General features: G+C 58.8%; 1 protein-coding gene across 1 annotated transcript; it reads left to right on the top strand.

The window, feature by feature from the left end:
• Nucleotides 1–12,809: 12,809 nt before the first annotated feature.
• On the top strand, nucleotides 12,810–13,838 carry LOC132233876 (melanoma-associated antigen B2-like). Its single transcript, XM_059695099.1, has one exon. It carries the CDS (start codon nucleotides 12,858–12,860, stop codon nucleotides 13,836–13,838), a length of 981 nt encoding a protein of 326 aa, XP_059551082.1. The 5' UTR covers nucleotides 12,810–12,857.
• The last annotated feature ends 504 nt before the right edge of the window (nucleotides 13,839–14,342 follow it).

The raw sequence follows: 14,342 nt of genomic DNA, 5'->3' as shown, positions 1-14,342 counted from the left end.
GGCAAAGCCTGCTGCAATGCCCTCTGAATAATCTTCTTTTGGGAAAAAATACATAAATATAGAGATATTCATATTGGTGCTTATCTTGTTCTTTATAGTTTTAGCTAGTTCCTGAAAACTTCAGTGAGTGTGACAATTGGGAAAAAGAATCAAGCTCCCTCCATTTTTGAGCATTTACGTTGAAACAAACGAAAACAAAGCAGTGGTTTGCTACATTCATAGTGACGTGGGAACAGAGCCCTGTATTTCAGTCGTTTTGAGATGGCCTTTGTCATCTGGGCACTTTGGTAGATATCGAAATAGGGTTCCAAACCAAGTAAACGTAGAGAATCGTGGTTTCCTTATAACCCCCAGGAAGGCTGCCAGGCAGGGAGCACGCGTGGCACCTCTTCTGGAACAAATGCTTGGTCCCACGGAAGCCAGGCCAGGGAGTCCTCGGAAGGGAGGGAGGACGGTCCCTGCGTCTAAGCTCACGCCTTACAATGCAGTGACCTCTGCTCCTGCCCAGGTGTGGAGCCCGAGCGGGCGGCCAGGCCTCCAGGGCGTTGGATTTTTAAAAAATATATGGTTATTGATTTCAGAGAGGAAGGGAGAGGGAGAGAGAGAAAGAGAAACATCCATGATGAGAGAGAATCATGGATCGGCTGCCTCCTGCACACCCCACACTGGGCATCGAGCCCGCAACCCGGGCAAGTGCCCTGACCGGGAATGGAACCGCGACCCCCTGGCTCCTAGGTGGACGCCCAGTGGCTGGCCACCAGGGTTTTAAGGCATTTCCTGACACCTGGGGAGTTGGCAAACATTTCCTGTGTTTGTTGTGTCTCGAGAAAACAGGAATGCACAGCGTGGAAGTGATTATCAAACACACGTCGGGGTGACCCCCACGTCGGCAGTCCCCAGGGTGAGGTTAATGCTCTTAAACCCGATCATCCTGTTTCTCTGAAGGGAAGGGGTCGTCGGCATAGGGATCCGGCCGCCGACCGAGCGGTGGGAGGGACCCCGCGGCCGGGCTGCACAGCGCGGTCAGGACGGTACCAGAAGCCCAAGGGCTGTGACCCTGAACAGCAGCTCGGAGACAGGGAGCCTGTGGACGGCTCTGTGCTCACGGCAGAGCTCCCCGCGTGAAAGACCCTCTGCTGACCTCAGGTCCCGGGGAGGCCCGCGAGCCCGTGTCGGTGGAGCCGGATGCGCTCCCACGAGCTCGCTGGGCGGTGGCTCGGGGCGTCCCCTGTGCCAGGTGGGCGGCGGCTCCCGTGCGGAGCGGAAGGGCCTTTGCCCATGTTCTGTGTTGGGCATTCTGTGTTGTCACTGAGTCTGACGTACGTATGCTCAGCTTTCCAACGATGGCAGGCAACGGAGGTGGTACCACGTGAGCAGCCTCACGCTTTTGGGATTTCAGGTGTCCGTCATGTGCCTCCAGGCTGGACCAGGGGAGCCCTGAACGTGTCCCGTTAAAGACGAATTCTTAAGGGCACCGGAGAGCGCCCCTGGCTCCTGGACGGGGCTGAGGCTGCCGTGAGAGGGACCGAGTGACCAGTGACAGTCAGTGAGCATCATCTGTCACCTCCCGCGCCCACCACAGAGATGACCGTTCTTACAGGACAAACAATGTTCTATTTCAGTCGGCAGCAGCCTGAGCCTGCGCTGGACACAGCACAATGCCGCCGGGCCGGGGCCTGCGGGGCGGGGGGCGGGGGGCAGACGGGCACTTCCCCGCTATTTTTAGTGGCCGATTCCTGCCTTTTATTTTGGGACGCGGCCCGCTTCCTTCGCGGCTTCCCCTCTGGCGCGTACCTCTCTTCCTTACATGGGGCCTGCGCCGCCTTTTCCCACCTTCGCAGGAAGCCCTGGAATGCGGCTCCGGAAGCGCCGCCGGCCTTGGCACCGCGGAGCCCGGGCTCGAAAACAACCGAGAGACTCGGGGTCGCGGACGACTTTCTAGTATTTAGTGAATCGGACCCTCGGCCGGTCCCAGGCCAGCGGTCGGCAGGCGCTGATCACCTTCCTCACGAACTCGTCTCGTGCCTGCAGACGCCGAGGGATTTGAACATGGACCGTGTCGTGGATAGATTTAGACGGGAGCAAAGCCCGGAGTAGAAAGTGGGAAGGAATCCAGCAGGTCCATTTGGGGCGAGTTCACCGTTGTCTCCATCAGTTAGGGGTCCCCAGGGGCAGAGCGGGGGGTGCGAGGGTACGTGTCTTTATACCGGCCGGCGTGGCTCCGTGGTTGAGCGGCGGCCTAAGAACCAGGAGGTCAGGGTTCGATTCCCGGTCAGGGCACAGGCCGGGTTGTGGGCTCGATCCCCAGGAGGGGCGGGCAGGAGGCAGCCGATCCATGATTCTCTCCCATCATTGATGTTTCTATCTCTCTCTCCCTCTCCCTTCCTCTCTGAAATCAGTAAAAATATATTTAAAAAGTGAAAAAACACAAAGAGCCCAGAGAGACAGTGGGATGGACACAAACCTGAACCCACAGGTGCACGTGAACCATGTGCGCAAGTTTGTGCTTCTTTGGTTGCAAACAAAACAGTGAAAAACTTCCACCAGATGTAGCTTATTAGTGGAATATGGGGGGCGGGGGGCCTCACAAAATGGAAAACAAAACCCTGCAGGAGTCCTTGGTTGGAGGTGTGGGAGCTGGGAGGTGCAGGCAGGGGGTGGGGGGCACCTTGCTGGGAGGTGCAGGTGGTGGGCCAGGGGCGGGCACTGTGCTGGGGGGTGCGGCTGGTGGAGGCGGCGGTTGTTTGCTCCCAGCTCCCCATCTCCACGCCTCTGAACCCCTTCTCTGGGGGCTCCTCTCCTCTGACATTGCAGCCCATTCCAGCAAACAGCTTAGCTGCGACAAGGCCTTCCTTTGTGGGAGGGTCACCTTCGGATGCAGCCACAGCCACCAGGGCCACCAGAGCCACCAGAGCCGGGTCTGGCCACTGGGAGGCTGGTCCCCGCAGGCGGCACCGCTTTGGGAAGAGCCGGGCCGGGTGAGATGACAGGCCAGACAACCGGGGGGCAGGGGCTGGGCCAGAAGGAGGGCCTTGGGGAAGCAAGACCCCCAAGCGAGGTAGGAAGTGGGGTCCACTCTGCCGCCTGTGTCCTTGGTGCTGTGGGAAGAAGTGAGCTCCACGCTCCCAGGTTGTGGGAAAAGTTTTCCCCCAGTGACTCGAAAACACGGGCTTGTTATTCTGAAAAAGCCGGCACTTCCTCATTCCACACAAACAATGTGACAGGCCTGGGCCCCGCCAAGGTTTTCTAAGAATAGAACTCACTCAGCGGAGGGGAGCGTTGGAAACCCTGGGTTCGCAGGGCAATCCCGCTGCGGCTCCCACAAAGGAAAACACTGCCTGCTCCTCCGGGGGAGCGGGGGGGCCCGTCCTGCACGGCCTGGACCTGGGCATCGCGGTGGCACGACTGGCTGTCCCGCACCTGAAGGGGCGCTGGCCCGGGCCGCGGAAGGGCGTTTGCTGTGGAGCTGACTTGGCAGAAATAAGACAGACAGCACACGTGGCCGCGATGCCAGGGCAGGCACTGTGGGCACACGTGGCCGCGATGCCCGGGCAGGCTCTGTGGGCACACGTGGCCGCGATGCCCGGGCAGGCGCTGTGGGCACACGTGGCCGCGATGCCCGGGCAGGCTCTGTGGGCACACGTGGCCGCGATGCCCGGGCAGGCTCTGTGGGCACACGTGGCCGCGATGCCTGGGCGGCGCTGTGGCTGGACGGGCTGGGCCTCCAGTCTGGCCGGCACAGGACTCTGCAGACTCCAGGCTCCTGCTAAGCTTGCTTGAGGACAAGGGACAGTGTGGAGGGCGGCTACCGCGTTTGGGCAGGTTCAAGCCTGGGGCTGATGGGAGGGCACGGTCCTCTTGTGGCAAAGCCACGTGCAGGTCCCAGCACCGTTACAGCCAACGGCTCTGGCTGTGAGCTTGACCTGATGGTCCGCACCTGTGGGCCCACGTGGCTGAGTGATGTGGGCTGCGGAGGGGCAGCAAGGAAACAAAGCTCGATCAGGTGCATGTGATTGAGTGGATTCGAAACCCGAGGGAACGTTGTAACCATCTTGACCTGCCCTCGCTTTGCCGCGTGGGATCGGCTATGAAATAAAGACGCGGCTTGCAGGCCGTGGCGCTGTTGCTAGCTCTCCATCAGTGAGGACAGCGTCCCACCCAGCCCCAGCTTCCTTCTCTTGTCTGTCTTTTCTCATCCTTCACTGCCCCCCCCCCCCCGCCTCAGGCTCACCCATGGCCGTGCGGGCCCCCGCACAGGACAGAAGCCAGTCAAAGGGGCTTAGGTTAAAAGAAGAGGCGGTGGCTGAGCTGAGGGTATAAAACTCCCCCGTGGGCCTGGCCCCGGGGAGGTGGGAGGCCTCTGGACAGAGACAGTGCTCCTCTTCCCGCTGTGGTCGGTGGTCCTGTGACTTTGCTTCTCATCTCATTTGACTTTTTTTAAAGAAATATATTTTTATTGATTTCAGAGAGGAAGGGAGAGGGAGAGAGAGCCACCAATGACGAGAGGGAATCATGGACCGGCTGCCTCCTGCACGCCCCAATGAGGATCGAGCCCGCAACCCAGGCAGGTGCCCTGATTGGAAATCGGACCTTGACCTCCTGGTTCATAGGTCGACACTCAACAACGAGCCACACCGGCCGGGCTTGTTGACTCCACGCCGAGGCCACTCTCGCGCTGCCGCTGGCTTCTCCGGCTTAACGATGATTCTGTGATTGGTGATGAGCACATAATGCCAAGAGCAGCGGGCCCCGAGCGAGTGTTTGTTCTGCACCGGCGCTGCTCTGAGAGCTGTACCTGCGGTAGCTTGTTTGGTCCTCATGCAGCCCCACGAGGCGCCCCGGCTGCGCACCCATTTTCCAGGTGAGCCCACGGAGGACCACACAGCTCGTGGTGGCAGAGCCGGGCCTCACACGCAGGCAGGGGCTTTGGGCTCCTCCATCGCTTTGGCCGACACGAGGCATTGCCACCTGTGGGCAGTGATTCCTCCCCCAGCTCTGCTGAGCCTCTGTTCCTCGAGTCCCACCCACCACGTGAGCCGACGACGACACCGTCTCTGGAGGTCGGTGTCAGTGCTGGAGAGAAGAGCCCGGATCGGTCGCAGGCCAACCAGCTCCTCCTCCGTAGACAATGTGTCTGTCCCAGCTGGCTCCCCGTGCAGCCAGGTTCTGCGGTGGCGAGTGACAGGGACCCAGGAGGACACCACGCGGTGAGAAAGGGCGCACTGGCTCTCCTCACTGTGGGCCTTGCTGGCTTCAGGTCTGGCTTACTCCAGGGGCTACACGTACATCACCAGGGTCTCCCTCCCTCCCCTCGTCTCGGGAGCAGGGGTTGGGGCTGCCCCTCGGGCCCTGTGACAGCACAACTTTCTCTGCAGCTACGGCCGAAAAGTCCCCGGCAGGGCCCTGGCCAATGGGAGACAGGACCTTCCCAAGGAAAGAAAGATTTGGGCGCCAAAGGAAGACGGAAAAGTGGTGGCATGCAGCCCCCATTCCTTCCGACCCCAGACCCCGGCTCCACAGGGCCCCCCCCCCCTCTCTGCTGGGCTCTCCCAGCACCGAGTGCCCTGCGGCCTCTGAGGCAGCAATTCCCACCCGCTAGGCGCGCAGCGGCTGCTCCGTGGCCCTGTGAACACGGGGGCTGAGCTCACTCTCCGTCGCCATCGCCTCCGGGGAGCAGGCCGTGCTCGGCACAGCCAGGAGCCCAGTGAGCACCGGGCATTCAGGGCTCAGGGCTTCTTGCTCCGTCGGGGAAACTGGGCGTGGCCAAGTGTCTTCTCTCCTCAGGGTCAGGGGATGCGGGTCTGACCCCAGCGCTGGCCATCTGCAGACAGTCGTCCTGGAGGTGGGGGTAGGTGAGGAGCCTGCTGATGCCAGAGCACCGACAGGTGACAGGGTGCTCGAGGAGGGGGTCAGGCAGATGGACCGGCCCGGGGAGCCCCCTGCGTGCTGCCCAGAGGCCCCACAGGAAGGAGGACTCGCGGGCCCACAGCTGAGAGCTCTCGGCAGGCAAATGCCCTCATCTGTCAGGGCCGCCTCCGCCACAGACAGGCTCTCAGGGGGTCGCCTGCGTCCATAGACTCACCACTTGGGGACCCAAAGGCCCAGGCCCCTCGCCGCATTGTGGGGCAGCTCTGCCAGCTCCCAAACTCCCGGGGACACTGCTTCTCTTTCTTGTCTGATCCTGCCCCCTCCCCTCCCCCTTACCCTCTCCCCCTCCCCTCCCCTCCCCTGCCCTCCCCTCCCTCCCACAGGGGCTGCCCAGGAGCCTCCCCAGTGAGCCCCCTGCAGTTCATCTCCATCTCCCATCGGCTTCTCGGGGAACTCCAGCCGTGACAAGCACCCAGCTAGGGGCTCATGGGGCTCCCACAGCCCAGGTTTGCTCCCCAAACTGTAGCCAGAGGGGCTGCCACGGCTGCGGGTTTCTGATCTGTTGCCACGAGTGGGTGTCCTTTTCGGGGCTCCTCTGCCTGGAGGGAGCCTGTGGGTGACTCCCCAGCTGGGAGGGATTACCTGGTCCCTCAGCTGCCTGTCAACCCAGCTCCATAGGGCCAGGGTGCAGGCCTGTGACTTAATCTGGATAAACTATAAAAAAGACAAAAATATTTCTGGAAAAAAATCAAGGAGGAAGTGAAATAGTGTGTCTTGAATTTGAGGAAAAAAATAACCTCAAAGGAAATTCCACGGTGGTGCATCAGAGCCTGGGGCCTGGGACCTCATTAATCTTCAGGAAAAAATGCAAAACGGAAGTCGCTGCTCGGATTGAGGGCAGCTCCGCGGGCCGAGGGTCCGTGGCTGTTTGCTGTTTAGGCACAAACCAAACCTCCGGGCGTGGCGTGTGCCCGGGCACTGCGACCGCTCACCCCTGTCCCCACGGAGGAGCAGGACTCCAGCAGGAGCGTCCACACAGCCCACACGGGAGAGAGAAGCCTTTGCGGGAGGACTCCGGGCCGGGAGAGCGGCTCGAAGAGTCGCCCTGAGTAGCTTGGCTGCATCACCGTCCTGCACAGAACGGAGCCCCACACGGACAGGAGAGGGCATCCTGTGTCCCTGATAAGCCGGGTCCCCCCTTTCACAGACGTTAGAAGAGCAATAAGGGCTTCGTCATGAATGAATGAACGAATGAATGAACGAGCGAATGAATGAACCCAGCCCTACTGATCAACCCAGGTCCTATTGTAACTGGACAATCAATGGGTCTGGGCTGCTGTCCCTCCCTGGGCCAATGAAGCAGAGACAGGGCTGAGTCCTGTGTGAGCGTTTATTCCAGTCCTGCCGGGAGCAGGGAGAGCAGCAGGCCACCCACACACGTCTGCTCTGCGCCCATCAGCCGGCTGCTTGTATTGGGCAGAAGGACAGAGACTCCATGGGAAGTGGGCAAAGGGTGTGCCAAACGGGCAGTTCACAGGCAATGGGGGCTGGAGACCTGCAAACAGCTGCAGGTATGCAAAGGCGGGGGGTCTTCAAAGCGCTGGCGATATGCAAAGAGCTGGCGGCTCTGGTTTCTGCAACAGGTTGCTCATCTCTCCATGGTAACAGGCAGCTCCCGGATGGGGAGGACGGGCTGCATTCCCAGGCGAGCTCCCAGGCCCCACGTGCACTCCCAGGCCCCACGTGCACCTCCCAGCCAGGTGAGAACGTGCCTTCACGGTTAACAGCATTTAACATCTGTTACAATCATTGCTGGTCCCCTCTCTTCTACCTCTACCCCATCAATTTCACAAAGTGCCCCCCTCAACCCCCCAACTTATTCACCCCACACACTTACCAGCTGCCTTCAGACACCAGAGCCTGATGCGCACGCAAGCTCCCGGGAGAAGGACCAGCTGTTGGCAGAGAGGGCGACACGGCAGCCCAGCTCTGAAGTGAGGTGCGTCCACGGCGCGGAGGGACTCGGGAGGCCTCTCACAGGAGAAGGAGGTGGGTCAGAGTGTCATCAGGAACAACGCAGGTCCAGGCGTCTGAGGCGTGGAGGTATGTGCAACCAGGGCCCCTGCGGGCAGTTTTAAATAAATCTACATGACACTCGGCCAGGGAGGGCGGGATTGGAGAAGCTGCAGAGGCAGCCCCAGCCGGCTGTGCGGGTCCTCAGTGCGGTGCCCAGGGGCTGGCTTCCTCCCGCGGACAAGCGGGAGCCACGCACGGTTCTGTGCCCGAGTGCAGGGCATGGACCCCACTCTGCGTGCGTGCACTGGCGTGCTGGACTCGGTGAGCCGGGGAAGGGCCCTCTTAGCTTTCCAGGGAGAGAAAGCCGGATGAACCGAGCAGCAGGAGGAGTGCTCTGGGCGCGACATGCGAGCGGCCAGGCTGCGTGTTCGTGGTGGGCCGACCTCACAGCCGCACCTGGACACACACAATACCCTTACCTTCCGTACAGAGACCTCTCAGCCCTCCAGGCTCTGACTACCACCCGGTGCGGGTCCTCACCCAGGCTGAGATGGGCCGGGGCAGCGATGTCCCCAGCTTCTCGGTGGAGAGTTCAAGGGCACATCTAACACTGAGAAACGAACCCACAGGGATGTGCAGGGCCTGGAGGTGTGTGTCGGGGGAGTGTGGTGATGGCAGATTTGCCTGTTGCTCACACTCGGGCTGGTCACTGCAGCCCGTGTCATCTTTTACTCCATGTGGTCAGAGCGGTGCCCAGGCGCCTGTAGCAGGTCCCAGGAGGGGGGAGGGGGGCGATGCCTCATGGGCTGCAGGGAGGGAAGCGGGGATCCTGGGAAGACACATTCTTCACGAGGAAGAAACCCGTGCCAGGGGCTCCCACGTCTGCCGGGAGATTAGAGTTTGCTGTGTTGGCACGTGGTGCGGTGCAAGCGCGAGGGCAAGCAAAGTGGAAAGAACGTGAACTTGTAGATATGGTTGGGATGAGACATTAGGACAGACTCTCATGTGACTGTGAGAACTTTTTTAAAAAAACCCAGATGGAGTGTTTGCCAGTGAAATGATTGCGTGGAGATAGACGTGCTTGAATGTCCTTCCCTGCGGGTGGAACGGAGGCTGCGGCAACCCGTGTTCACTTCGCACGGAGCCCAGCCCAGCGTTAGCCCGTACGGAGGGCTTCGCCAGGACACGGTTTTATTGTATTTTATGTCGGATATTTATTTGAAAATGAAACATATTTATAACTTAATATTCAAGAAGCAAAATTGTTGTAAGACCACATTGTCACCAACATTTTCAGTATGTGTCCAGAGATAGACTTTCACAAAAGAAAGAAAAACAAATTAGAAATTTAAATTTCAAAGTTATTGTTTACAAGGTAAAGAGTTCTTGTTTTTTTTGCAGTGGAGCTAAGATTTAAAAGGGATGTCACTCTAAAAAGAGAAATACATTTTTATTTTCATTCTTGAATATAAAATAAAAGACTTCTGTCCCAACGGCTCAACCAGTTCATGTGGGAGGAAGGCGTCCTGTGCAAACACCAACACTGAGGAGCTCAGGAAGGCACGGCCAGACTGAAAGCAGGACCAGCCCCTCAGGACCCGCCGCATAAACGGGGCCCCTGCACGTGGGGGGCCCGGCGGGAGCCAGGAGCCTGCTGAGCCGGACCAGAGCTGGGGCGGCGCTGGAGGGTCAGCTGCTGTGAGGACCGAAGTGCACAAACGCATTGTGGACCCGGGGGCAGGCACCAGCCCCACTGAAATGAAGAGTAAGGTGGGGCTTGCAGATGGGAAAGGAGGCTGAACCCTCGGCCAGAACCCCTGGTTTCAGGACCGTCTGCAGCAGGATGACCTGCATGTACCCTTGGCTGGTGCGCATCTCTCCCAGCGCCAGCCCGGCCTCCAGCTTCTGGCAGGGCCAGCAGCACCTGCGGAGTCAAATTCAAAGGGGTTTATAGGGAAGGGAGCATGGAGGAGGGAGACATAGAGACCTCCTCCGCAAATATCCAACGAAAGCCCTAAAACATCCCACTCAAAAGTGCGCCTGCAACCAGCAGTCCAAGATGCATGCTGCGAAAGACATCCAATAAAATCCATGATGGGATATCAATTTTCTAAAAATGAGATGGTTTTTATAAAACCTGAGGACCTAAACAGGACCTAAAATTTAAATTTTACACAGAAATACACACATGCAAACAGAACAGGAAGAAATGTGTTAAGAATAAAAGGTTAAGAGAACCAGCTAGGAATTTTGGAAATGTAGGATGCAATTACGAAGTAAAACATCCAGTAAGTGAAGTAAACCCGGGCTGGATGTGAAGACAGTTATGAACTCGTGCAAGGTCCGGAGCAACCCGGCCGTAATGAAACGGAGGGAGACCCACAGAGCCCTCTCTGAGCCGTGAAGAGCTCTCGTCGGAGGCCCTGGCTTGCCCTCCTTTGCCTTCTAGAGGGAGAGGTCCAGGAGAACTGCCAGAAACAGTAACTAAAGAGACAAACGCTGAATCCGAGAACAGGAGCTCTCCGATTGAAAACGCGCTTCAACGGGTGAAAATAAAAATCAGTAAGTCTACCCTGAGCTACAGCGCCGTCCAACTGTAGAACAGTAGCAATGAGGAGAGAAAATATTTACCGTTTCCAGAGTGAAAAGGAAGAAGAGCAGTTGGTACAGTCCTTGGTCTCTTACTGCAACGATAGGTGCTTCTAGAAACGGGACTACGGTGATCCGTGTTGCGGAGAAAACGACGGCCAACAGGAATGTTTATATTCAGATAAACTCTCACTCAGGGAGGAGGGCGAAAGAATGGCAGCTTCTGACGTGCAGGACTACAGAGCTTCACCATCCACAGGTCTTCAGGGATGCTGTACTTACTCCATCAAAAAGAAAATGAACCCCCCATACAATCTATACATGGAATTAAAGACACGATGAGCACAGAAATAGATTTTTTTAAAAGTTGGCAAATTTGATTAAAAATAGACACGGACATGATCAGTGGGTGTACGTGTGTTCTTAAAAAGCTAAAGTTAATGTTGGCGCTATTGCAATAGGAGGTAGTTAACGCGTAGTTAAAACATGCTCAGATATTTGCTTCAGAAGGAGGACAGAAAACGCCAGACTTGGTAAGAAAATCCAATTCGTTTTAAAAACATGCATTCCTAAGAGTAACCAAAAAACAAATACAAAAGTAGAGCCGGTAACTTCAAAACTGGCTGAGATAAAAAGAGAATGAATAGAGGAAATACAGCATTCTCTTTTAAGTTGTTTCTGACTTCTGTTGAATTTATGAGAACAAAAAAAATTTTTTTTAAATAGTGGAAGAAATAAATTCAAATATATTAGTAAGATTAATAAATATAAACGGATTCCCTGCTCCAGGATGAAAAAATGGAGGTGATGACACTGGGTGAGAAAAAGCCAGAATCGATCAGCTCTAAATCATACTCTAAACCAAAAGGACGGGAAAAGCTTGAAAGTAAAGGAACGAAAAAACCGCCTAAAGCGACCGTGGACAGGGACACTGCCTACCGCCCACTTGGGTGATTTCACACTTTAAAGCAGGGGTTCTCAACCTTCCTAATGCTGCGGCCCCTTAATACGTTCCTCATGTGGTGGTGACCCCCAACCATAACATTACTTTCGTTGCTACTTCATCACTGTAATTTTGCTGGTTATGAATCGTCATGTAAATATCTGATATGCAGGTTGTATTTTCATTGTTACAAATTGAACATTAAAGCATAGTGATTAATCACAAAAACAATATGTAATTATATATGTGTTTTCTGATGGTCTTAGGCGACCCCTGTGAAAGGGTCGTTCGACCCCCAAAGGGGTCGCGACCCACAGGTTGAGAACCGCTGCTTTAAGGAGCCGAAGGCGCCTCCGCAGTCCCCTCTGCTCCGCGGGGGGTAGTTGCGTCCACCTGGGGCTGGTCTGCACATGCGCGGAGCCAGCACACCCACGCGGTGTGGAGGCCGGGGTGCGGGGAGGCCGGGGTGCGGGGAGGCCGGGGTGCGGGGAGGCCGGGGTGCGGGGAGGCCGGGGTGCGGGGAGGCCGGGGTGCGGGGAGGCCGGGGTGCGGCCTGCTGCGTGGTGGGCGCGGGGATGGGGCGTCTGCAATACTGTCACCATAAGAAAAAACTTAAAAAAGGAGGAAATGAGCTATGACAAGTCCCGTATACGGTCGTGTGTGTGTGTGTGTGTGTGCACAGCCACCTTTTTGTACAGAAGCGCTTGCACACACGTAACGCCCTCACTGCGTGCGGCTGCTGAACGTTCACCGACAGGCTTTCTGGGTGAGGGGAAAGGCTCCGCTGCGGTGCCCGCTGATGCCGCGGCCTAAATGCTCCCGGATCTCAGGCTGGAAACCCGTGTCGCCGGGCAGCGGCGGGAGGTACGGATCCCTTTCCTGAGCCCATGGGCGCTGCCGGCGGCACACAGTCACATATGCACATACGCACGCATACATGTGTGCGACTGTATTTTTATCACTGTATTCATATACTATTTTAAATAATGTGACAACTCATGTTCATGCTTTTCCCAGCACTTCAAGGGCACTGGATATGACCTTTAACCTTTACGACCGCACAATGACCCTGGAGGACCCACCCACTTCCGCTTGGACTTCCGACTTCCGCTCAGGACCGTTCCTGGCGCATGTGCAGCAGCGGCCCGTCCCGGAGGTGGGGGGCGGCAGGTGGCTGGCGCATGCGCAGAGACTGTCCTGCCTGGGCGCTGAGGGCAGCGGGTTCCGGCGCGTGCGCAGCGGCTCTGCCGTCCGGTGGTGAGAGCGGCAGGTCCGGCGACGGCGAGGGCGAGGGCGGCGGATCCGCAGGCTTGGCCTGGAGTCGAGGTGAGGACCCCGAGCAGACCAGCCACCACCCGGTCCTGTAACTGTCCCGAAGGCGCCGCCGCCCGTCCCGTCCCGCCCGCGGCCCACGCCGGTCCCTGCGCCGAAGGCCGCCGCCATGCCTCGCGGTCGGAAGAGTAAGCTTCGCGCGCGCGAGAGGCGCCAACGCGCCCGCGCCGAGGCCCGAGCCCGGGACGCCCAGGCTGCCGAGGGGGCGGCCGCGGGCGCCGTGTCCGTGTTGGGGAACGCGCCCCCGGGACCCCCGAGCGGCGCGGCGGCGGCGAGAGCCCGAGGCCCGGCCCCGAAGAGCAAGACGTACCCGTGGGCGGCGGCGGCCGAGGGCGCGGGCCCCGACCTGCTGGCGCAGAAGGCGGCGCTGCTGGTGGAGTTCCTGCTGTACCAGTACAAGACGAAGGAGCCCATCCGCCGCGGCGACATGCTGCGCGTGGTGCACAAGCGCTACCGCAAGGACTTCCCCGACATCCTGGCGCGCGCGCAGGAGCGCCTGCAGCTGCTGTTCGGCCTGGAGCTGCAGGAGGCCAAGCCGCACGGCAGCGCCTACCTCCTGGTGGACCCGCGTGGCGGCGGCGGCGGCGCGGGCGGCGCGGGCCCGGGCCCGGGCGGCGCGGGCGGCGGGCGCTTCCCGCGCAGGGGCATCCTCATGCCGCTGCTGAGCGTCATCTTCCTGAACGGCAACTGCGCGTCCGAGGAGGAGATCTGGGCCTTCCTGGGCACCATGGGCGTCTACGACGGCAAGAGCGACTTCGTGTTCGGGGAGCCGCGCCAGCTCATCACGCGGGACCTGGTGCAGGAGCGCTACCTGGTGTACCGGCAGGTGCCGCTCAGCGAGCCCCCGCGCTTCGAGTTCCTGTGGGGCCCGCGCGCGCAGGCCGAGACGAGCAAGATGAAGGTGCTGGAGTTCCTGGCGCGGCTCAACGACACGGTGCCCGCCGCCTTCGTGCCGCACTACGAGGAGGCCCTGCGCGAGGAGGAGGAGCGCATCCACCGCCCGCTCCGGGCGCCCCGCGCCCCCCGGGCCGCGCTCCCGGCCGCCAAGCGCCAGGGGGCCGCCCCCTGCCGGTACCCGCACCCCGAGTGACCCGCCCCAAGGCCCGCTGGCCGAGCGATGGCGGCCGAGGCTCTGGTTGGCGTTGAAGAAGGAGATGGCGTCGCCCACGTAGGACTTTAGCTCCCTCCCCTCCAGTGAGAGACAGACCGGCGGCGGTGTCATCCCCCGCGCTGGTTCTCTCTCGGTGTTGACACGTTTTAATTTGGTTTTCACCGTCTTTGTTAAAGGTCACATGTAGACGAAAATAAAAGTTAACTGCCTGTTTCATGTGCCGTGTCTGGCTCCTTAGATGTGAGTGTGGGGTCCGACCCAAAGGCGGGGCGGGGTGGCTGCTGTTCGCAGGCAGTGCCGGGAACGCTCTGACCGGCCTCGCCAGACAGAGCTAAAGAGGTGTTTGTCTTAAAAAAGAAAGAAAGCAAAGCTTGAACATTCTAGGCTTTTGTAACTTGCAGTTTTGTGTACACATTTAAAGTTCCCCTAAAGGGAAGTGTCAGGGGAACAGAATGCATCTTACAGCCAAAGAACCAAACTGAA

This window comes from Myotis daubentonii, chromosome 4, assembly GCF_963259705.1.
Source record: "Myotis daubentonii chromosome 4, mMyoDau2.1, whole genome shotgun sequence".
Lineage (NCBI taxonomy): Eukaryota > Metazoa > Chordata > Mammalia > Chiroptera > Vespertilionidae > Myotis > Myotis daubentonii.
The sequence above is the reverse complement of the archived record's forward strand: the minus strand, read 5'-3'. Positions and strand labels throughout refer to the sequence as shown.